We start from the raw sequence: 23,580 nt of genomic DNA, 5'->3' as shown, positions 1-23,580 counted from the left end.
TCCGGAGCAATGAGGATCATGTGGGTTCCGAACCTCCGCAACCTCCTTAACACTTGAGGATTGACGGGTACCGGAAGAAACACATACAGAAGTGGGACTGACTAATCCACGACAAAGGCGTCTCCTAAGACTCCTCTCGGAGGAAATTCCCTTGAGCAGAATCTCTCGCACTTCTGGTTGGCACTGGTCGTGAAGAAATCCACTTGTGGGGTTCCCCAAAGGGCGAAGATCTCCAGAAGGACTTCCTGAGCCAACTCCCACTTGTGAGAGATCGTGCTGTGCCTGCTCAGAGTGTCCGCCGCCGCATTCTCCTCACCGGCCAGATGTACTGCCAAGAGTGATATTCCCTGCTGGATTGCCCAGAACCAGACTGCATTGCCTCTACGCACAACGGGAATGACCCTACCCCCCCCTTTTTTGTTGAGTTAATGCATGGCCACTGTGTTGGCCATCATGATCAGGACACTTCCACCGCACAGACGGCAGAAAAGCCTTCAAAGCCAGGCTGATGGCCCGCAGCTCCAACAGGTTGATGTGGAGTTTGGATTCCGACTGAGACCAACGACGCTGGCGGTCAAATCATAGGCATCCCCATCCTTTGAGGGAAGCGTCCGTCACTACCGTCACCTCTGGCCACGGTTGCCAAAACTGCTCCCCCTTCATCAGGTTCCCCTTGTTGGCCCAGCACGGAAGATCCTGTGAGACTGAGAGTGGAATCTGAACGGGATCCAACCTCTTGCCTGAGAATTGTGACCACTGCATCTTGAGGACCCATTGGAGGGATCTCATCCTCAGCCTGGCCTCTGGCACCAGAAAAATGCAGGATGCCGTGAGGCCGAGCAACCTTAAGAATGTGAAAGCCGGGAGACACTGGGCATGTTGAAATGTGTCCACCATCTGCACAATGTGATGAGCCCTCACCTTGGGAGGCAAGAACTTCGCCAAGGACGTGTCCAACACAGCCCCGATGTACTGGAGCTGTTGGGAAGGTGTTGGATGCGACTTCTTGAAATTGAGGGAGAAACCCGGCTTGTGGAGGGAGCGGCAGGTGAGACCGAGAAGATCCATCGCTTGCTCAGGAGAACACGCACGGATCAGCCAGTCGTCCAGGTAGGCGTGAATGCCCCCTCACCTGAGATACACACCCTCCACCACCATTAGCTTGGTGAAGACCCTCAGGGCGGAGGTCAAGCCGAATGGCAGGACCTGAAAAAGTGCGAGCTGCCAGCAGCAACCTCAGGTACTTTCTGTGCTTCGGAAGAATCGGCATATGAAAGTAAGCATCCTGTAGGTCCAGAGACAGCAACCAATCCTGAAGTCGAAGGGCCTGGAGGACTTGAGAAAGAGTGACCATCTTGAACTTGTCCTTCCTGCGAAGTTTGTTCAACCAACGCAAGTCCAAGATGGGTCTCAGACCCTAGTCTTTCTTTGGAATATGGGGAATACCATCCCTTGTTCCTCTCTGCCAAAGGCACCAGTTCTATAGTGCAATTCTCCAGCAGGGTCAAGATCTCCTGCACAAGGAGCAGAACCAGAAGCTTCAAAGAGACATTCCCCAGTGGATTGCCGTGAGGCTGATTGAGGAAGGGAAGGCAGTAGCTGTGGGCTATTGTATCCAGAACCTGCCCATCCGAAGTAATAGCTCGCCCTTCTTCAAGATGCTGAGACAGTCTGCCCCCAACCGGCGCACAATGGAACATGGCCTCATAGTAGTTTTGGAGCGGCAGCGCCTGAAGGCAAAGAGGCAGCTGCCTGAGCGGCTTTGGCATCCCTATTTCCCTGACCACCTTGGGCACTTTTCCGCAGACCCCTTTGACTGGCGGCTCCTCTCGTCCTACCAAAAGAGGAGTAGAAACAAAAAGGAACCTCCCCTGCACTGCACTGCTGTCCCCTGGGACAAAAAGGCGCAGGTTGACGGACAGCTGTGCTCAACGATTTAGCAGCAGTTTTTGAGGTCTGCAACCTCTCAAGGCTCTCGTCAGCCATGCTGCCAAACAAATGCGCGCTATCAAATGGCATGTTCAGAAGACGGGCTTGCACATACGGAGCAAAACCCGACTTCCCCAACCACGCTAACACTGTCGGCCGTGTCCCATCCTGACTGAAGGGATTCACACATGGCATCCTTGCCATCTTCTACGAGAGCAAGGGACCCATCCCTTTCTTCCCCTTCAGGAATATACTCAGCCGCTAGAGAAACAATTCCCCAGAGTGTGTGAAAATCTTTTTAAGACACAAGTGGAGTTGGCCGACTTCAGCACCATACTCCCCGTAGAAAACACCTTGCGTGCCCAACCATCGAAGCGTTTGTCGTCCCTATCAGGAGGGATGGTAGGGTATGCCTCCTGCCTCGAGGTGGTCGTAGCCGCCGGAACTCGCAAACTCTCGGGAGTGGGGTGAGAGGAAAGGTAGCTGGGGTCGCTACTGGAAGGGCAGTATTTTTAAGTTAACGATTTGTTAACCGCCAGAAGAGATTCCGGTGACTGCCAGGCAGCCGGCACCCTTTTCTGCAACGTCAAATGAAAAGGTAACACTGGGCCAGAGGAGGGACCTTGATCCAAAATATCAGTTAAATCCTCCTGAACAAAAGCTTCCGGAGGACTAGACCAAGCAAGATACAGTGACCCTAGCCATCAGTCTCCTATAGGATGACTCAGCACTTCCGGAGAAGTATCCAAGCCACTGGCATCATGAAGAGATTGAAGTAACTCTTCCAACTGACTGTCCACGGACCAGACAGGAGCCATATCAGGCACAAAAGGGTCAAATTCCAAATCTGACTTCTCCTCGTCCTCATAGATGATATCCAGAGGGAGAAAAAACTCCTGCCTCGGGACAGAAGAGGGTCTGGAATCCTTAACAGCCTCACAGACTTGGAAGTAGCCTTCCTCGGAGGATCCACAGTACCAGGGACCCCCATCTGCAAATTCCGGCCAAAAGGTCCCAAAGGCGTTAAGAGCGCCGAAGGCTTCGACATCGACAAAGGCGCCGAGGGCTGGTGTGAAGGCAAAGCTTCGACATCCGTATCCGACAGACACGGCACCGACAGAGTCGATGCCGACCTCGAACCCTTGCCAGGTTTCTGTGGTTTTGCCGGGGACGAAGACCGATATCTGGAAGCAGCACGTCTCTGGCGATCAACCTGAACCTTGTCCGAACGGGACCTCCAAAGTTCCCGATGAGAATCGTGCCGAGCACCCAAGCCTGAAGGCGCACAAGCCACGGACCGAGACCGTTCTCTGCCGGCTTCTTTCGAAGGCGCGGACGGAACTGTGCCCCGGGATTGGAAAATCACCAGCATCTGCTCCCTGAAGGCTGCCCATTCCTGCGGAGTTGAGGACTTAGTGGGACAAGCCACTTTTCTCGCTGCACCATCCTCCGAGGAGGACGGGGAAGGTGACCAGTGACAGCGCTTCCCAGAATGCCGAGACGAGGACGACGAATGGCAGCAGCCACTCCGGGACCGAGATCCCTGGACTCCTTCCGACGAGGAGAGTCGCCCCTCGAATCGTCAGTGGTCATCCCCTTAGCAGCTTTACAGGATTTATTGGGTTTAGAACCCCTACCTACCTGTAACTTCCCCTTATGCTTCCGCAAGGCCTTAGCAGTCAGCAACTGGCATTTGGAACAGTCGTGAGTGTCATGACTCTCACCCAAAATGCGATGCGGTTCCGTAATCGACATCTTAGACTTGCAGTCCCGGCAAGTCTTAAAGCCAGACTGCAGAGTCGGAGGGGTCGAAGAAGAAGACATATTCACAAGGAATACACGAAGCACGCTGGAGGCCTTCGAGGGACATCGACCCGATGCCATCGACGCAGGACGCCCTCTGCCGAAAAATTTCCGAAGTAACACAGCTGTGGACATTACATGTCAAAGATGCAGAATATGTTGGAGGACACAATCCATTCGAAATATCAGTTCACTTTCACACTAGCTGTTCAGGATCGCTGCACACTCTCTTTCCCTTGTGCCCTTTCCTTCAGTGGCTTTCCACACATTTTGCTTTCATTATTCACTGTTCTGTTATCTTTCACGAAGAGTTTAACAATGTGTCTTCTCACACAGCACTCCTCCGTTACTTTGTTTCTCATCGGCTCCCTCGCCGGTTAAATACATTCAAGCTTTCAGTTTAATGTCTGTAGCCTTCAATGCGCAGCCTTGCAAGCAACACTGTAGCTTTCCACAATCACGCATATCACAAACCGGGCTCTCCCTTTCTTTGAACTCACCGGTTGTGATTGCTTTCACGCCTCCTTCTGTTTTCAGCTCATCGAGGTCAGGGTCTTGCCCACCTGCCCCTCAGACACTACCGGGCGGCCTCGCTGCCCCGGCGAGGAAACCAGCTGTTTGCTGGAGCATGGAGGCAAGGGATTAGCTGGCCCCTCGGCTCCCTTCTCTGAACTCTCCCGGCTTCTTGGAGAAACAGCTCCCTCGCCACGCTTTCTCCTGCCGCTACTTGCAGCCGGTCAGCATCTCAGCGTCCCGTTCTCCCTGGCCTTGTTCTCGGCAGCTCTCTCTCAGCTGCTCCTCCGTCTCGCTATTCAGCTTGCCTTTCTTCTTGGCCCTTGTAGCGCTCTCTGTTTCTTTATATGCCCAACCTTTTATAGTTTGGACAGCGATCCATGAGTTTCAGGTGTGTGTGATTCTGCCTGACCTTATTAGTGGGACAAGGCAATTGCATGTTACTAGTGGTAATCTTCTTAGCCTGTCTTCCTCTTCCTCGTCTCAGTAGTTGGGTTGATAAGGAAAGGAGAAGAGTTATGGGAGTTGTAGTATCCCATAAAGGTAGAGGGAATATGGGATAAATAACTGTCAGAAAATGGGGGATACCATGTCTCATCTTCCAATGTATCCTCCCCACTCCCAGAGGACCCGCTACCCAGGTGATCCTCCCTCGCTTGTCCACCCCCAGGGTCGGGATCCAATAGCGATCGCCATTCCCTGGCCACCCGAATAAGGGATCCCCGCGGACTGAGTCGTGAAACACCTTCAGGTTTTTCACAATGGGGAATTATGAAATCAACCATGGAAACATATAGCTTCACAGAGAAGAAAAATGTGGTTTATTAGGGAAGCTTTATTGACGATATTCTCCTGAATTGGGATGGCCACAAACCATTGCTCATACAATATGTCAATTACCTTAATACAAATGAATATAACATCAAACTCACAATGTTTGAAAGCATACCGTTTTTGGATTGGGAACTATATGTATAAAATAATACAATTCAAACAACTTTGTATGCAAAACCCACAGCGGGAAATAGCATTTTACATGCAAATAGTAACCACCACAGGGATACCATTAGAAATATGCCATATTGAAAGATACTTAGAATAAAAGGGAACTACAGAAATCACCAAAACTGCCTGACTCATGTGGAGAAGTAATTGGAAAAATGTAGTCAGTGTGGATACAAATTCAAAGATCTAAACAAAACAATGACTAAAGTCAACTTGATGGAAAAAGAAAATGTACTCACTAATAAAGTACAGGACCCAACTAAAAGAACAACAGAGAAACTAAAATGTATACCAACATACAGTCCGGATGCAAATAAGATTTAGAACTTCTTTAAAAAACACTGGAATATACTCCAGTTAGACCAAGATTTATTAATATTTTTAGACAATGAACCATCTTTTACATACAGGAAGTCGATCACTATTAAAAATCTGATCAGAACAATTTTTCATCAAACCTATATCAGAATCGAAGGATCTACGTACAATGTGGTACTTGAAACCAATCAAGGGTAATCACAAGTGTGGTAACTGCAGAATATGCCCACAAATGATGAATGGCAACATCATATACCTACAAATGATGAATGGTAAGAACATTATTGTGTTACCCAATGGGACAATAAAACAAATACTACATTTTGTCAACTGTAACACCAGATTTATTGTGTATGGTATACAATGCACTTGTAACAAATTCTATATTGGATGTACAATTCGCTCACTTAAACTTCGGATAATGGAACATTTCAGAGCAATCAAGAATCAAGATCTCAAATATCCTATGGCAATTAATTTCTGCACAGAACATCCATATACACTGTTAGAAACAATCAAGCTTCTAGGCTTGGAAAAAGTGGATTTACCACCTAGAGGTGGAAACAGAGAACACTTACTTAGACAGAAGGAGGCTAGATGGATCAATATAATGGACACATGTGCCACTGGTCTAAACCAAGATAATGACATGTACAATTATTTATGAACTGTTTTGTCCCTATTGTGGATTGTAATATGGCCAGATGAACTGTAACATACTATAGATGGAATTTCCAATTGGGATGTGAACAGATACATCATATATCTATAATGGTAAGACAGTTTTTATTTCTCTTGCATGTATACCAGTACATTGTATATCAGTTGCACACCTACATGAATTATTGGAGAGAATTTGAGGAACTCAACACATAGATCTCTTGCTATGCTAATTAATAATAAGACTAGTGCTATTTGCTGAATTAGCATTATATACATGACCTTGTGTCAGAAACATACAGTTTTGAAATCCTGCTTGGTAGCACCTACAGCAACTTATTTACCCGTATTTGTGTCACATTATTTGTTTCTATGAAACATATATCATTTCATTTCGGGATGGCCGTGCAATGCATTAGCGTGATGATGTCATAACACACATTAGAGTGATGACGTTGCCACGCACCTAAATAAATAGCAGCCATTTTGAGACGCTGATCCCTTAGGCAGATCAGAATTTTTTTTTTAAGGACTTTCGAATCCTACTCTTAATCTACTGAATAAACAGGTAAAAACTGAAATTGAAAATCTCCCAGTACGTCTATTCCTAGATGCAATATGTTTATTCTTTGGGACAATTTTTTGAGCCATTTCTAACATTACCAATATGAATATTTTCAGATTATCATATCAAATTAGGATGTGACTTGAAGAGATACTTTTCTTGTCTTGAACCCCATAAAAGTAAAACAAGATTGAGTGCTAATTTATTATTTCTTACTTAAAAGCTATAATTATTATTCAATAGAAATAAACCATTTAGACAGTCTGCGCCAATGTGAACAGTTATGAAACTACTTTTCTCCGCCTTTGTTTTCTTTTTTCCTTTTAGACCATGTTCAATAAGAATTATTACTTTCGAGAATATACATTTCTTGATAACTAAGAAATGTTGAGCTTAATAACCCCCTAACCTACTATTATATGTTGCACTTAAACTTATTGAACTACCTTTGAATAGTAGTCTATGTCGGGTCTATCTAGCTACAAAAATCATTATTAAAAATGATATGAATTTACAAATCTAAAGATTAAGCAAGGGTGGGCGCTTTGCATAGTATTCACCCAACTTTGTTATTCATGAACTTGCAAAGTACATTATTATAATCTTATAACCTACATAGTGGTCTGTAAGCTTGCTAATTGTACTTGGAGTTTGTGAAGTACTTTGAAATATCATTGTTTTCATCAATTCTTTAAGAGGTTAGAAAAAGTGAATTTTTGTTAGGTGCTTTTAGTGCAGGCAGGTAAATGGGATATATGGGGCCCTTTGAGGTAAGAGTGGCGGGTCCTCAGGCTGTATCATAGACGGCGACTTTATTAGCCATATGAAGAAATACCTGACATCAGATAGCATTTCCGAGCCAGTTGATACTGCCCTTAGCATAAAATGGCATCATCTAGGAATTAGACTGTAATCTCTGTACAGTGACTATACACATCTATAAGGCATTAACTGTTTTTACATCAGCTTATTGGGGCATTTGATGGATAGAAGAATTACTGTCAATATATGGCAGGACGGTGGAATTTGAGACTGTACTTAGCATATTATAGCAGCACCTGAAATTATGTAGATGTTACTTATGGTGTTTATACCAAGCATTGCTTTATCTGGAGTTGGATAGCATTGATCTGACATCTGAGGCTGCACCTTCCATATGATGGCAGCACCCGGTCATGTTAGACTGTACCATGCACATGGCATCTATTCCATGTAGATGACACATTAACTGACATAAAAGGTCAGTCTTTGCTATGGAAGACTACCCCTGCCATATGATGGTATCTCAGAGGCATATTAAGCACTTAGGAATGTGGAGCTCTTTTTAGCGTTTAATGAGTATATGGTGTGTGAGGCTATAACTGACATATGATGGCAGTAATAGGCCTTTTAAACCTGTTAAGGCATATGACAGTGCTCCTGACCTAAGCGACTTCTTCTGTATGTACCTAGTATATCTTGACATTACCTATAGCATAGCAATACAGTACCCTAGTTAAAATATTGTTGCTAACTAAAATAGTCTATTGCATTCGTAGATGTTTATTTTATCAATCTCAAGGTTTTATCTTCATTTGTGATGTCACTTCCTGTCTTGTGATGGCACACTTGGTGATGTCAGAGTGAGTGATATCATTTTGGCTACCCCTTTGATTTTGGTGAATTGATTTTCCTGGTAGGGTAGTAATGACAAGAAATTAGGGAACAGACAAACTGGTGGGAGGGTAGTTTAGGTGGTGGCCTGCCAGAGTTCATTTTGGGAGAGGGGTCACCCACCAGGGCCGTCCTCTGGCTCCTACTTTGGGTGGGCGGTGCTGACAGGAAAATGGGGTCTATACCATTGGTTCACCCTAGGTGTCCCCTCCATAACCCCTTTTAGAGAGGTTGGGCTGATGGAGCAGGTCTGTGGGAGGAGGATCATGCCAGGGCTGAGAGCAGTATGGAAAGCTTTTGAGAAATTCTTACAGGGGATTTAGAAGCTAATCACCTGATGAGTGGAGCCTGAACCAGTCGCAGGCAAATAAGCGCTCTTCCCGGCGGCATAAGTCTCGGGCTGTGTTCTCCTATCTAAAGAAGAAAACATTGCTAAAAATACGCTCCCCGGCCCCAGAGGAGTCAGACGATACCAGGCTTGCCCTGGGCAGTAGCAGGGTATCGACAGATGAAGGACCTCAGAGTGCCTAAAAACAAAACTAAAATGTTGCTGCTATGGGGCGTGGTCCGCTGAATACAGCAGGATAGCGCCCAAACCTCCTAAAGGTGTTAGACAAGAACTCTGCTGGTTGGTCTCCACGACTGGCAGAAAGCTTTCAGAAAGGAGCCCTGCTGTGAGTGGGGGTGAGCACTAAGAGAGGACCGAGCGTCCCGACCCAGAGGGTCCTGTGATGGCTGCCTGAGGCGCGTTGGGCTCAGCTGGTGGAAAACTCGTATAGGCGGGGAGCCAGAAAAGAGCAGTGCCGGAACAGAAGTGTATGCCGCCGTTTGCCCTGCACATTTTCAATCCCCTGTGCAAAAGACCAACATTTGGCAGTGGGGATCTGGCTGCGCCGGAGTGCAAATGTACCAGGGCCCCGTAAAATTTTGTAATTGAGCTAAATGAGCTCCATAGTCAGGGAGATATGATAAGTCTACTAGATTTTCAGTCTACTAGATTTTTGGAGACACCATAACCCAAGAATATAGTCTTCAGGGGTGCAGAACAAGGCTCACATAGACTACTTCCTAATGATGGACGAGGCAGTGGGGGACAAGACAGACTCCAAAACACTAGACTGAACATTGTCAGACCATTGCCTGGCTCTGGTGATGTGGCAACTCCCCATAGCAGACAAATTCCAAAACACACAGTGATTCAACTCGCAGTCACTGAATGATGCAGTGTTTGCGCAACAGATTTCAGCTTTGATCAATTCATATTTTAGATTTAACACAGCTTGGGTAACATTTAGGGCATCTGTATGGGAGGCCTTTACAGTTTACATAGGAGGGATATGCATCTCCGGCACTACCAGGGTGCTCAAAGACATCAGAACAAGGCTAATGAGAATTGAGCCAGAAATACACGACCTCCAACAATTCATTTGTGTAGAAGACATCATAGCCAGTTTAAAATCTACTAGATGTCAAGAGGATATTTGCCCAGCTACAGCTATAAAGGAAGGAGCAAAGGATCTCATGCCATTCATCACTTCTTTGATTAATGCTTCATTCAAATCTGGCATAGTCCCTGATAATCTTAAGGAGGCTTGGGTCATGCCCCTACTAAAAAAAACAACTTCGACTCGAATACCCCTACCAACTCAGCAGCTTTTGATCTGGTTGACCACCAGATCCTTACTAAGCATCCGACTACAGCAGCCGCTTTGTCTACTAATGCCGCTACCTGGATTCAATCCTTTCTAGCTAACAGGACAATGAGGGTCTTCTCTCCTACAGCATCCGCTGATCCAGTACCAATCTCCTGCGGAGTCCCTCAGAGCTCCTGCGTCTCTCCTACCTTATACAATATTTTCACAAAGCTTCTGTTCGACCACCTCGATGGCTTGGGTGTTACCTACACTAACTATGTGGATGACAACCAAGTCCTCAACACACTGATGGGTTGCTACGACAAAGATTCAAAAATATTAAACGATATCTATCTTCGGATACAGCGTGGATGGCCACCCATGGCCTTTGCCTTAATGATGATAAGACAGAGCTTCTTATCATAGGCTCTCAATCACGACTAAATAAGCTAGATGCACTCTACAAATCTTTCAACATCGATGGGATCGCCATCAAAGTTTCTAGTGAGGTCAAAACTCTAGGTATCTACTTAGACTCCACCCTCTGACTCACCCAGCAAATCAATGCAACCGACAGCTCCATTACGCTTGCCAGAGATTTAATCTTATCCAAGGTCGATTATTGCAACACTCTATATCTAGGCACCAATGAACGAAATCTCAAAAAACTTCAAGTGCTTCAGAATAACCCCCTCAGATCAGCTTTAAAAATCCCTCGATCCAACCATGTCGCAGCAATAAGATGGGATACACACTGGCTACCAATGCGAGACAGAATTTTCATTGCAAACTCTTGTAATGACTCACAATTACCTGTCCAACATGGCTCCAAAATACCTGCCAGACAATTCTACCAGGAGCCAATCCATCAGACCCACCAGATCCAACTACTTACATCACCTTAACTTTCCAATTTACAATCTTAAAAAGTCAGGCTGCTCCTGCTTTCTCGTACTTGCAGCCAAGCTGTGAAATGCCCTGCTTAACATTCTCAGAGCAGAACCATCCTTCTGGTCTTTCAGAAACAGCGTAAAAGCTTGGCTCTTCATGCAGCAAAGCTAACTTACACTCCGTGCCCTTAGTGACTCCTCCTGTAACTTCATAGGCCTTCTCATTCTATACATTCTCTCTGAGCATATGTGGCCACTTTTTCTGAAAATGTATTTTGTGACTTGTTTCATTGTACCTTTGCCTGCCACCAAACTCTCAGACTTGCTATGTAACACAAGTCAACTGCTATATAATCTGTAAATGTAAATTGTATGTAATATAACTCAACTGCTAGCTGTCTTGTATCTGTAACTATGTACCCAAGCACAAGCATCTAGATACCTGAGGGTTAAGTGTGCTCTACAAATAAACTAAACTAATCTAAACTAGGGTATAGGGAGGTATTGGCAAACATGCAAGCTGGGTGACAATTTCGGGACATGGTAGGTGTGGGGCCAAAGACAGACCTGGCAAAGCCCTTGCCTGGCTAATAAATAAGGAAAAGGGGAAGAAATCTATAGTAGCAGTAGAGGATGATAAAGGTGCCAGAATTGCAGTGGTTTCTGAGATTAATACTGTATTTAGGACATTTCAGCAGACCTATATAGCACGAAAACTACACTGTGCACCACAGAGATTGTGCGGTACATGGACAACATAGACACACCTAAACTCACCCCAGAGAAGGCAAAAGTACTAGAAACACCCATTATCCTAGCTGAAGTAAGAAAGGCCATAAGAGACTTGTCGAGTGGTAAGCACCCACCCAGATGGCCTGACGGCCAAATTCTATAGCAACAATATTGATCTCGGGGGACAACCATGACATGCATAAGGGAGCTTACAGTACTGGTACCCTGCCACCCTTGCTAAATTCAGCCCACCTAGTTCTGCTCCCAAAACAAGGTAAGCCAGCTGTGAAGTGTGGCTCCTACAGCCCACTATCACTATCATTACTCAACCTCCACAACATAATTCTGGCCAAACTCTTCGACAACCAAATTCTTGCACCTAACCCGGATTTAGTACAACCGGACCAGTCAGGCTTTGTACTGGGGAGTTGTAGGTAAAAGTGTTTGGGCACTAAGGGTTTGATTTCACTTGCACTAGACTAGGGTACTTCCTAATGTATTTATTTGATTTATGCTGCAAAATCATTGGTATTGGAGGTGTTGCCCACACCTCTGTATAGGATTGGGCTTAGTTGTGTTCCCAGATATCTTGTGGAAACAATATTTGTTTTAAAAACAGTTTTCTTTGTATTCTGATTTTTCAAAAAAATAATGTTATTCTTGATGTGATAATCTCAAGTGGTCAGCCGACACGTGTTTCGACCCACGGGGACTTTATCAAAGCTGGTGCATTATTGTTTATTGACCGATTGATAGGGTGGCTCTTGGTGGGGGCTTGGGTTCCAATCCTTGGCTGGATAGGCTGGCTCGTCAGCCTGTTACTGCTGCAAAGGATGTCCCTGACATTTGTGGCCCAATTCTGCCTATTTGATCTGGGGAGGTCCACACAACTCAATCTGAGAAGAATGTTAGGCACCATTGCAAATATTGACCCTACATAGGACCCAATAGCCACATTTCTGGACGCTGACACAGCGTTTCATTCTATAGAGTGGAAATATTTATGGGCATTACTGAGGAAGATGGCCTTTGCCCCGAATATAATTCTGTGGATACACCTTCTCTAATGCGCACGGCAGGCGTGTATTATTACTAACTCAATGGTATCTGAGCACATACCGCTAAAGAGGGGAACTAGGAAAAGGTGCCCCCTGTCACCAAAACTATTTGTCACTGTGATAAAATCCCCATCAAGGAAACTAAGAGAAAGGCGCCTACACTGAACACCTAATGTGTGTAGGTCGTTAGTCTCCAAGCTAATAAGGCAATGCTCCAAAGCATCAGTTCTCCCCTCGACTCACCGGCTGTGATGAACCGCTTGGCCAAAAACAAAAGTTCCTTTTCTGGAGTCAAGACCTGTACCACAGGCGCAGGAGCTTCCCTCGCTCCTGCTCATCGATCTAGGCTTGCCCTGTGTACCGTTGACACCTGTTTCAAGACACTTGTGGTGTTTTCCGTGGTCTTAGGCTCTCTTCCACGAAGGTTCCGTGGGTCTGGGACAAAAACGGCACAGTCACCTCTCTCCTCGCCCTCCTCTGGATCAATAGCGATGGCTGTGTCCTGGCTACCTGGATGACAGAGCCTCAAGGTTTAGACAGGGAGACACCTTCAGGTTTTTCACAGAAGACCTGCTCCTTAATGATATGATCCGGTTTGGATGAAGTTTTGTTTGGATCAGAGGGAATATCTCCCATCTTGGGACCCATTGTTTATTTGGTTATAGAGAAACCTTACCTTTAGGCATAGTTCTTGTCTAGTTTAAACAAACTGACGAGCCTGACAATATTACTCAGCCAAACCTATCTCTCCCAGCCTTTCAGAGGTTCTGTCCAATTAAGAAATGTCCAGCTGTCTTCAAAGACCAACGCCACTCTGCAACCATTAACACCACAATTGCTGCACACCGCTATCCCCCACACCACAGCCCCCACACCACAGCCTATGTCCTCTACATTTTATATTCACCTCCAGATGAGCAACCTGCAGAGATTTCATGTCCAGACACAGGACGTCACACGGCTCAGCCAGGCAATCCTCTACCTCAACCTTGTGGTTACACGTGGGCTTTGAAAAGAATTCTTCCATCGCCACAAGTCTGTGGAAAGGGCAGAAAACCAAGATTAGCAGGCGACTGAGGGAAAACATGTTAAATAAGGCATCATTAAACAAACAGCAGATCAGAATTTAGAACCAGTACCTAAAATCAACAAACCTGCATGCGCTCTAATGCAGCCATTTTGGTACCATGCCTTCAGAAAGGGAGGCATTCATTAGCCTTCAAGCATCCAGAACAATTAGCCTGGAGGTTATTTTCTGAGCCAAAGGGGAAAGGCTCCAGTTCATATTCGTCTCTTCAAATCATTTGAGAGGCAGTCTAGTTGATGGACAACAGCAGAATAGGCTGAATATTCTAAATGTCTTCTGTGTGACACCTGCTCCTTGTCCCACACACTTAACCCTCAATTCTATTTCTTGGTGTCTCTTCGATAGCTCACTTCGAGTCTCACCAGGGTCTCCCACTGAGACCTACTCTATAGATCACTTATTGGCACTACTAAGACCGGCTCTGAATTTCACTTTTCGGCTTCTCATGAGCTCTCACTGGGATCTGAACTCTATCTAAATTGTAGGATCCCAGTGTCTATCACTGCATCTTGCTTTAAGTTTCACTAGATGGCTCTAACTAAGTCCTGCTTATTTGTAGGCTTTTCATAACCACTCACAGATAAATTCTCTGTATCTCACAATAAGGCTTCCCATGTTCAGGCAGTAGGACATTTGTTATCTCTCCCTTGATGGCAAGTAGTGGGCTTCTCACACAGACTTGCTCTATATCTCACTTGTGTGCCTGTCTTGGGGATTCGGAAATCTCTTTAGAAAACAGTCTGTTGTGTCCCAATAAAGATGCAATACTGAAAAAGAAAGTGAAAATAATGGACAGGATCCTAAATATCGAAAGATTATCCACGTTAACTAGATACGCAGAATATTCCGGACAAGGCTTTGAGGCAGAGTCCCCTTTTTCATATTTGACTAAGCCTTGCACGATGGCAAAAAGTTATAGAAAAATACTTGTTTGGATTTTAGATTGATCAATTCTGACCAGTTCTGGAATACTTTTTTTTTTTAGAGCTGACTCTCTGGTCATATCCTCTGCTGCCTTCTATATATGGGAGGAATTCCTGAAAAGAACAAGTTACTTTCTTACCTGGTAACGTTCTTTCGATGGGATGGTCCGACGATGTATTCCATATCTATGACATGTAATCACCACAGCTGTGCTGCTTCGGAAACTTTTTTTGGCGTCTGCGTCCTGCGTCGATGACGTCGATGCGCCGTCGTCGAGGACCTCCTCCGACGTCCGACGTCATCCGATGTGATAAGTAGGACGCACGATGCCCGTGGCCTCAGTTGTAGTTTTTTCCCCCAGAACGTGTGCCATTAGTCAACTGCCAGTTAGACACAAAGCCTTGCGGAACGTAAGCTGCAATCACAAAAGAAATTCTGCAGCGGGGAAGGCAGGGCGGGAGCGATATGGAATACGTCGTCGGACCATCCCATCGAAAGAATGTTACCAGGTAAGAAAGTAACTTGTTCTTCGAGGGGATTGGGTCCTCTGACGTATTCCATATCTATGACAGACTCCCAAAGCAGTACCAGAGCAAGGAGGAGGGAAAGAATTTAGAATCAAAATTTAGAATAGCCAATCAAATAGCAGAGCAAAGGACCGCCTTGCCAAAGGCCAGATCCTGTGCTCGGATGGAATCAAGGGAATAGTGATGTACAAATGTATGTACTGAAGCCCAGGTGGCTGCATCACAGATGTTGCGAATAGGAACACCCCTCTGCAGGGCAGTAGATGCAGCCATACCCCTGGTAGAATGGGCCCGCAAGCCAGCCGGTGGGTCCTTACCCGCCAAGCGGTAGCACTCCGAGATGGCCAAAATAATCCAGCGAGACAAAGTCTGTTTCGTCACAGCTTGCCCTAAACGCTTTCCAGCGTAACCAATAAAGAGTTGATCGTCCACTCTGACCCGGGACATGCGTGAAACATAAAAGCTTAAAGCTCTCCTAGGATCAAGCCTATGGAGCCTCTCCTCTTCCTTACCAGGATGCGGAGGAGGATAGAATGCCGGAAGAACAACCTTCTGGGCCAAATGAAATTCCGTCACTACCTTCGGAAGAAAAGAAGGACGAACTCTAAGGACAACCCTGTCCTTGTGAAATACAGTGAAGGGTGGCTTAACTGAAAGTGCCTGTAACTCACTCACACTGCGAGCGGAAGTAACCGCAACTAAAAACACAGTTTTCAGAGTTAACAGCCTCAAAGGGCAAGAATGTAAAGGCTCAAACGGAGCACCCATAAGAAACTTAAGAACAAGGTTTAAATCCCAACCGGGCACCAGGAAAGGTGACGGAGGGAACACATTAGTGAGCCCTTTCAGAAACTGTGAAATTAAAGGGATTTTAAAGTAAGAACACTCTTCAGACGAGCGCTTAAAGATGGACAGCGCCGCCAGGTAACCTTTAATGGTACCCACTTGCAAGCCCCTTTGGGCCAAAGAAAGTAAAAAGGACAGAACCATGGGGATGTCACATGCAAAAGGATCCACATTCTGAACTCGGCACCAGTCGCAGAACTTACGCCAACGGCAACGGTACAGAGACTTTGTTGCTGGCCTTCGGGCCGAAAGCAACACCTCCATCACGTCTTCAGGGAGGTCCCAATCCATATACCTCAACCTTTCAGAAGCCAAGCGTGAAGGTTGAGGGATCTGACCTCTGGATGGAGAACCTGACCCCCCTCCCGTGAGAGCAGATCGTCTCGGTAGGGAAGACGCGGAGGGCAGATGGACAAGTCGAGAAGGTCCGGGTACCACGTCCTCCGAGCCCACGCCGGAGCAATGAGGATCATCCGGGAACCGAACTTCCGTAACCTCCGCAGCACTTGCGGGATGACGGGGACTGGAGGAAACGCGTACAGCAGCGGGAACGACCACTCCACCACGAACGCGTCTCCCAAGGCTCCTTTTGGAGGAAATTCCCGCGAGCAAAACCTTTCGCACTTCCGGTTGACACTGGAGGCGAAGAGATCCACTGGAGGGGTCCCCCAAAGGGCGAAGATCTCCAGGAGAATCTCCTAAGCCAACTCCCACTCGTGAGAGATCGTGCTCTGCCTGCTCAGAGCGTCCGCCGTCACGTTTTCGTCTCCGGCCAGATGAACTGTCGAGATCGAAACTTCCTGCTGGATGGCCCAGAACTCGAGCTGCATCGCCTCCCTGCACAGAGGAAGTGACCCTGCCCCCCCCTTTTTGTTGAGGTAGTGCATGGCCACTGTGTTGTCCGTCAGGATCAGGACAATCTTTCCTCGCTCAGTCGGCAGAAAAGCCTTCAGGGCTAGCCTGACGGCCCTCAGCTCCAACAGATTGATATGGAGTCTGGACTCCGACGGAGACCAACGACCGCTGACTGTCAGCCCGTTGGCATGAGCTCCCCAACCCGTGAGGGATGCATCCGTCACGATCGTCACCTGCCAGGGAAGCCAAAAAGGAGCCCCCTTCATCAAGTTGCCTTCGACGGCCCACCACAGAAGGTCCCGGGCGACCGAGGGCGGCACCTGAACCGGGTCCGACATCCTGCCGGAGGACTGCGACCATTGCGTCTTGAGCGCCCACTGCAAAGATCTCATCCGCAGGCGAGCCTCTGGCACCAGAAGAATGCAGGATGCCATGAGGCCGAGCAGCCTCAAGAACTCGAACGCTGGGAGCGTCTGGGCATGCTGAAACTTGTGCACCATCTGCTGAATGTGAAGAGCCCTCACCTGGGGAGGAAAACACTGCTCCGATGTACTGGAGCCGCTGTGTTAGCGTCAAATGGGACTTCTTTAAATTGAGGGAGAAGCCCAGCCTGTGAAGGGAGTGGCAGGTGACGGACAGATGATCCAGGACTTGCTCGGGAGAGCTCCCCCTGATCAACCAATTGTCCAGGTAGGGGTAGACCATGAGCTTGGTGAAAACCCTCGGGGCGGAGGTCAATCCGAACGGCAGGACCCGAAACTGAAAGTGCGAGTCGCCAACCGCGAACCTCAGGTACTTCTTGTGCTTGGGATGGATCGGCACATGGAAGTAAGCATCCTTGAGGTCGAGTGACACCAACCAGTCCTGAAGCTGAAGGGCCTGGAGGACTTGAGAGAGAGTAACCATCTTGAACTTGTCCTTCCTGAGGAGTTTGTTCAAACCGCGCAAGTCCATGATGGGTCTCAATCCCCCGTCTTTCTTCGAAATAAAAAAATAAGGGGAATACCATCCCATGTTCCTCTCCGCCAAAGGCACCAGTTCTATGGTGCCTTTCTCCAGCAGGGCTTGAATTTCCTGCGCAAGGAGCGGATCCGCACTCTGCAAAGAGAGGTTCCCCGGTGGATTGTCGCGAGGCCTGTGCCGAAAGGGAAGACAGTAGCCGTGGGTTATGATCTCCAGAACCCACACATCTGAAGTAATGGCTTGCCACTCTACAAGATGCTGCGCCTGCCTTCCCCCAACCGGCGAACCATGGGACATGGCCTCATGACTGAGTGGGAGCGGCCGCGGCGTTACCTGAGGGCAAAGAGGCAACTGCCCGAGCGGCCTTGGCACCACGGGTACCCTGTCGTCCACCTCTGGTACCCCTGCGTTGGCCTCTTTGACTGCCAGCTCCTCTCGCTTTACTGAAGGACGAGTAATAGCGAAAGGAACCACCCCTCCACTGCTGTCCCCTAGGATGAAAACGCGGAGGTTGGCGAGCTGCAGCGCCCAACGACTTCGCTGCAGCTTTCGAGGTCTGCAACCTCTCAAGGCTCTCGTCAGCCTTGCTGCCAAAAAGGTGTTCACCGTCAAAGGGCATGTTGAGGAGCCAAGACTGCACATCAGGAGCAAACCCCGACTTCCGCAACCACGCAAACCTGCGCATCACGGAGCTCGCCGCCATGGACCTACTGACGCATTCAGCTAAGTCCAAACCCGACTGAACGGACTCACACTTGGCATCCTTACCATCCTGGACCATAGCAAGGAAACCATCCCGTTCGTCCCCTTCGGGAATATGTTCAGCCGCTAATGCAACACAGTTCCACAGAGTGTGTGTGAAACGAGACAAGGCACAAATGGAGTTGGCCGCCTGAAGCGCCATACCACCAGAAGAAAACACTTTCTTCGCCCAGCCATCAAAACGTTTGTCGTCCCTATCAGGAGGGATGGTAGGGTACGACGCCTGCTTTGCCGGGGCCGTGGCCGCCTGCACCACCAAACTCTCCGGAGTAGGGTGCCTGGTCAAGTAGCAGGGGTCGCTACTGGCTGGACGGTATTTTCGCGACAAGGATCTGCCCACCGCCGGGAGACTCTCCGGAGCAGTCCAAGCCGCCGCCACCCTTCTCTGTAAAGCCATATGGAACGGCAGTACCGGATCAGTTGGGGACCAACATCAAGGATGTCCGTCAGATCATCCTGCACAAACTCCCCTGGGGGAGCAGACCATCCCAAGTACTCAGAAACCCTAGCCATAAGGCGCCGGTACGAGGAATCGGCATGAGAGCCAGGCTCAGGCCTACAAAACTCCACCTCCGGAGAGGTGTCCAGTCCACTGGCATCATGCAGTGACTGTCTCAAATCGTCAAACTGACTATGGCCCGAGACAATTTCATCTGGAACCTGACTAGGAACCAGGCCATCAGAATCCTCATCCGCCTCTGAAATATAGTCCAGGTGGCGAAAAGAAGGCACCCGAGAGTGCCTGCTCTTAACCAGAGCCTTCCTAGGGGGTTCTCCCGTGCCACGGGGTACCTCCGACACGAAAGGCGTCAATAGCGTCGAGCGAATCGGCGCTGGTGTCGAGAGAACCGGCATCGGTGCCAAGAGGATCGGCGTCGAGGAAATCGGCATTGACGTCATATGCAGCGCCTCCAGCAACGGCAGCGTCGACACAGCCCTCGAAGCCGGAGCCCCGAGCGTGTCCCTCGACGACCTGAGCGTCGACGGCTTCGACGACTTCCTCGGAGCCTCAAGAAAGCCTGTCGACGCCCTCGACGCCTCAGACGTCGATGTCTTCCTCGAAGACCTCACAGGTGCATGCGGTCTCGAACGCATCGAGGACCGGGACCTGGAACGGGTACGTCGAGAACGAGTCTCCTTGTCCGAACGGGGCCTCTCCCGTGACTCGTGCCGACCACTCTTGCGAGCGGTGTCTCTCGACCTCTCACGACCGACCCCACTCGGGGCGCGGACGGCATAGTACCCTGCGACTCAAGAATCGCCAGCATTTTCTTCCAGAAGGAAGCCCATTCCTCTGGCGTCGCACGGCTGGTGGGGTAAGCGACGTGCCGGGCAGAGTCCTCCAAAGAGGACCTGGAAGACGACCGGTGCCGGCGCTTCCGAGAATGCCTCGAAGAGGCTGAGGAGTGGCGAGACCGACTCCTAGAAGGAGACCCACGAGACTTCCGACGATGACGCGGAGAGTCACCCCTCGAATCATCCGTCGAAAGCCCCGCAGACTTCGACTTCCTGGGCTTGGACACCCGACCTACCGACAACTTCTTCTTGCGTTCGCGTAAGGCTTTGGACGTGAGCGACTGGCAGTCGATACAGTCATCCGTGTCGTGGGCCTCCCCGAGGCACCAGAGGCAGGCATCGTGCGAGTACGTCACCGACATCTTGGACCCACACTCCCCGCACTTCTTGAAACCCGGACGCGGGGTCGAAGACGAAGTAGAAGACATCTTCACACAAAGGATTTTCACAAAACGAACAGGTTCGAAGAAACGAGAAGAACAGAACTCTAAAGAGTCGAGGTGCGAACCGAGAATCACGAAGCAACACGTTCGCGGAAAAAACGGAACTGAGGCTATGGGCGTCGTGCGTCCTACTTATCACATCGGATGACGTCGGACATCAGAGGAGGTCCTCGACGACGGCGCATCAACGTCATCGACGCAGGACGCAGACGCCGAAAAAAGTTTCCGAAGCAGCACAGCTGTGGTGATTACATGTCATAGATATGGAATACGTCGGAGGACCCAATCCCCTCGAAATGTAGATTGTAAATGAAAGGTAGTATATATTACTGATTTTTAATGTCTTATGTATAAATAGAATTGTTGAATTTTTATAATATATTTAATGTTATAGTTGATGTAATTTTTTTTTAAATGCATTTTAGGGTTGTATAGTAGCCAAATTACACAATAAAAGAAAAACAACTGTTTGCCTGGCCTATATTTCCTCTATAGGCTCTCCTGAGCCTCCAACTGGTTCTAAATCTCAAATATGCTACACGGCCTCTGATACATGCTCTATATCTCATTATAGTTTCCTTTACTTCTCACAGAGACTTGCTCTATATTTCACTCTTAAGCTCCAGGAGGCTACTGAGACTGATTCTTGATATCATTAATCTGCTAATGACCCTGCCAACATTATATGAACAGACTGGTAAATCCTGTTGGTACGCAGCTATGACTACATGATTACCGATGAAAGCCCAAGCATGATGAATATTCATTGTACAATAAGTATCTTGACATATACAGTCTCTATATTAATTTGTAGCCAACACCTTCTTGGTGTAAAACTGTTGCATGGATGTTATGCGGTTGAAAATTTCAATAAAAAGATTAAAAGAAATGCCCTCTAGCTCTCTTGCATATTCCATGGTCCCCTACACTGACACCTAATAAGTACACACTTGTGAGTCTTCTTCTATATCTCACTCAGGCAGCACAACACATCCAGCTGAGGCCTGTTTCATACCTCACAAATAAGCACTCTGAGCTTGCTGTTTTTTGTTTGCATTTTTATTTTTAGCATCGGTTGCTCACGACTCACTTCAAAGGGCTGAGGTCCAGCTGGTACGGGTTCTCCCAGAACAAGATTTTACTTTCATAATCACGGGCAGCGCTGCAGGGGCATAGGTGTAGTGTGGCTGTGGATGGCCACATCATTCCATCCTCCTTTAGCCACCGCTCCCGTGCATGGATCACAGACTCAATCATAAATTCAAACTGAAAGAAATGAAAGAGTAGGAAATATTATTAGTTGTCAACATGCCCAAATTAAATCCACACTCTAGGCTCTGCTCTATAGTCACAAAACAAACACGTTAACTAGATGATCACTTTGAGGACATGAAGAGAACACTGTTGTGGCTACAGAAGCAACACCAGGGAAAACCACTTTGGCAGAAGATTGACTAAGTGCAATTCTTGAACAGAAGCATGCCTACACAAAACTGCAACCGTACTTACATTACATAACAATCAGGTGCTAATTCTTACACTGCACAATCCCCGACCCAATTGATGATCTGCTAGGAAAATGAGATCTTTCTAAGGGTACTTGCAATGGCAAAGACTAATTCAGGTCACCTCTGGTATGCAGAAATATTTTTGCCAGCCAGCATGATTCCTTCCCTTACAGTCTTCATCATATACTTTCTTTACCTTTGCAGGAGTCAATCAAATTACCAGCCTCTGCCACACTTTTTAATTCAAGGGATAGAATTTTAAAATACAGACTAGAATGTAGAAACACAGCTGATTGCATTCAAATGCTCTTCAATGTCTAAACCAAAAAGGACAGAGATAGGAAGAAAATCGATCCTCGGCTTGAGAATAACAACTGGACAATAGAACTCTTATTGGTAAGTGCAAGAAAAATTGTGGAAAGCTAAGGGAGGCTTTTCTAGCATGTTCTATGTTAAAAGATATCAATGTAAAGGAGTCAATCGAACACTTCATATACAAAACCCAATGCAATTTTCAGCTGTCAAAACATCTAAAATGTGATTATGTAATGTGTTTTGGCAGCTAAGTGTGCAGCCTTCTGGCAGAAGAATTACTTATCTCCAAGTATAGTTCCTCAACATTGGCATAATTCATAGAGTCACATCGGCAAATATTGGAGTAATACCGGTCATCGAACTGGGACGCACCCTCACAGTATAAAGTCTTAATAACATAATAAGCAAATGACGTTTAGCTTATTGCTTAGCCGGTCAATTTTGGTCTCACTTCCCGTGGATCGATGAGAGCAAGAGGCTTAGGCTTCACGGTTGGAAGCCATATTCACAGTTACAGAAAAATCTTGCAGTATGGTATACTAAAACACCAACATCTTGATGGGGTGGCGGGAGGGTGGCATATGAATCTATCAACGCAATCAACACTGGAGAACAACAGTAACCAGCAAGTAACTAATTCTCCTTCAGCATTCAGCATTCGATCTTTCAGAGGTGGCGTGGTTGTCTTGGCTCTTGTAAACTGCCCTTATACCGGCCCGTGAACTTCACTTCCAGGATTCCTGTGGCAGTAAATCCTGCAAGTGATGATCCAGAGAGAGATGCCTGAGATGCCGGTTTTGAAAGTGACTGGTCTTTATTCAAAGGACCATAAACTATGAAAGGATGTTGGCCTTGTTGATAAAGAAGCGCAGAACACACTCTGTCTAAGGAGTGAAAAGTCCACACCACAGGTCAGGAGGAGGCCTCATAAAGGAGAACAAGTTACTTACCATATCTGGTAACATTCTTTCGATGGGATGTTCCTCCGAAGTATTCCATATCTATGACAGGTAATGTTCACAGCTGTGCTGCTTCGGAATGTTTTCGGCAGAGGGCGTCCTGCGTCGATCCCATGCCCCTCGAGGGCCTCCGTCGAGGGTTGACGTCACCGGATGTTATATATAGGATGCACGGCGCCCGTAGCCTCAGTCGTAGTTTTTTCTCAGAACGTGTGGCACCAATCTTCTGCCAGTCTGACTGCAGATAGCCTTGCGGAACACATAGGAAATTCTCCAGAGGGGCAGGTTGGGAGGGTGATGTGGAATACGTCGGAGGAATATCCCATCGAAAGAAC

At 47.4% G+C, this 23,580-nt stretch overlaps 1 protein-coding gene across 3 annotated transcripts in view; it reads right to left on the bottom strand.

Moving 5' to 3' along the window:
- Positions 1 to 23,580, bottom strand: part of PRMT2 (protein arginine methyltransferase 2) — a 921,423-nt gene that overhangs the window by 257,925 nt on the left and 639,918 nt on the right. For all 3 annotated transcript variants that reach the window (XM_069616030.1, XM_069616031.1, XM_069616029.1), the window contains 2 exons: positions 21,554 to 21,729; positions 13,668 to 13,797 (listed from right to left, as the gene is read on the bottom strand). In XM_069616030.1, coding sequence (XP_069472131.1) covers positions 13,668 to 13,797; positions 21,554 to 21,729 — 306 coding nt within the window. The remainder of the gene's footprint in view (positions 1 to 13,667; positions 13,798 to 21,553; positions 21,730 to 23,580) is intronic.

This window comes from Ambystoma mexicanum, chromosome 9, assembly GCF_040938575.1.
Source record: "Ambystoma mexicanum isolate Mex_15411 chromosome 9, UKY_AmexF1_1, whole genome shotgun sequence".
NCBI lineage: Eukaryota > Metazoa > Chordata > Amphibia > Caudata > Ambystomatidae > Ambystoma > Ambystoma mexicanum.
Note: the sequence above shows the minus strand (reverse complement) of the source record. Positions and strands in the feature narration are given on the sequence as shown.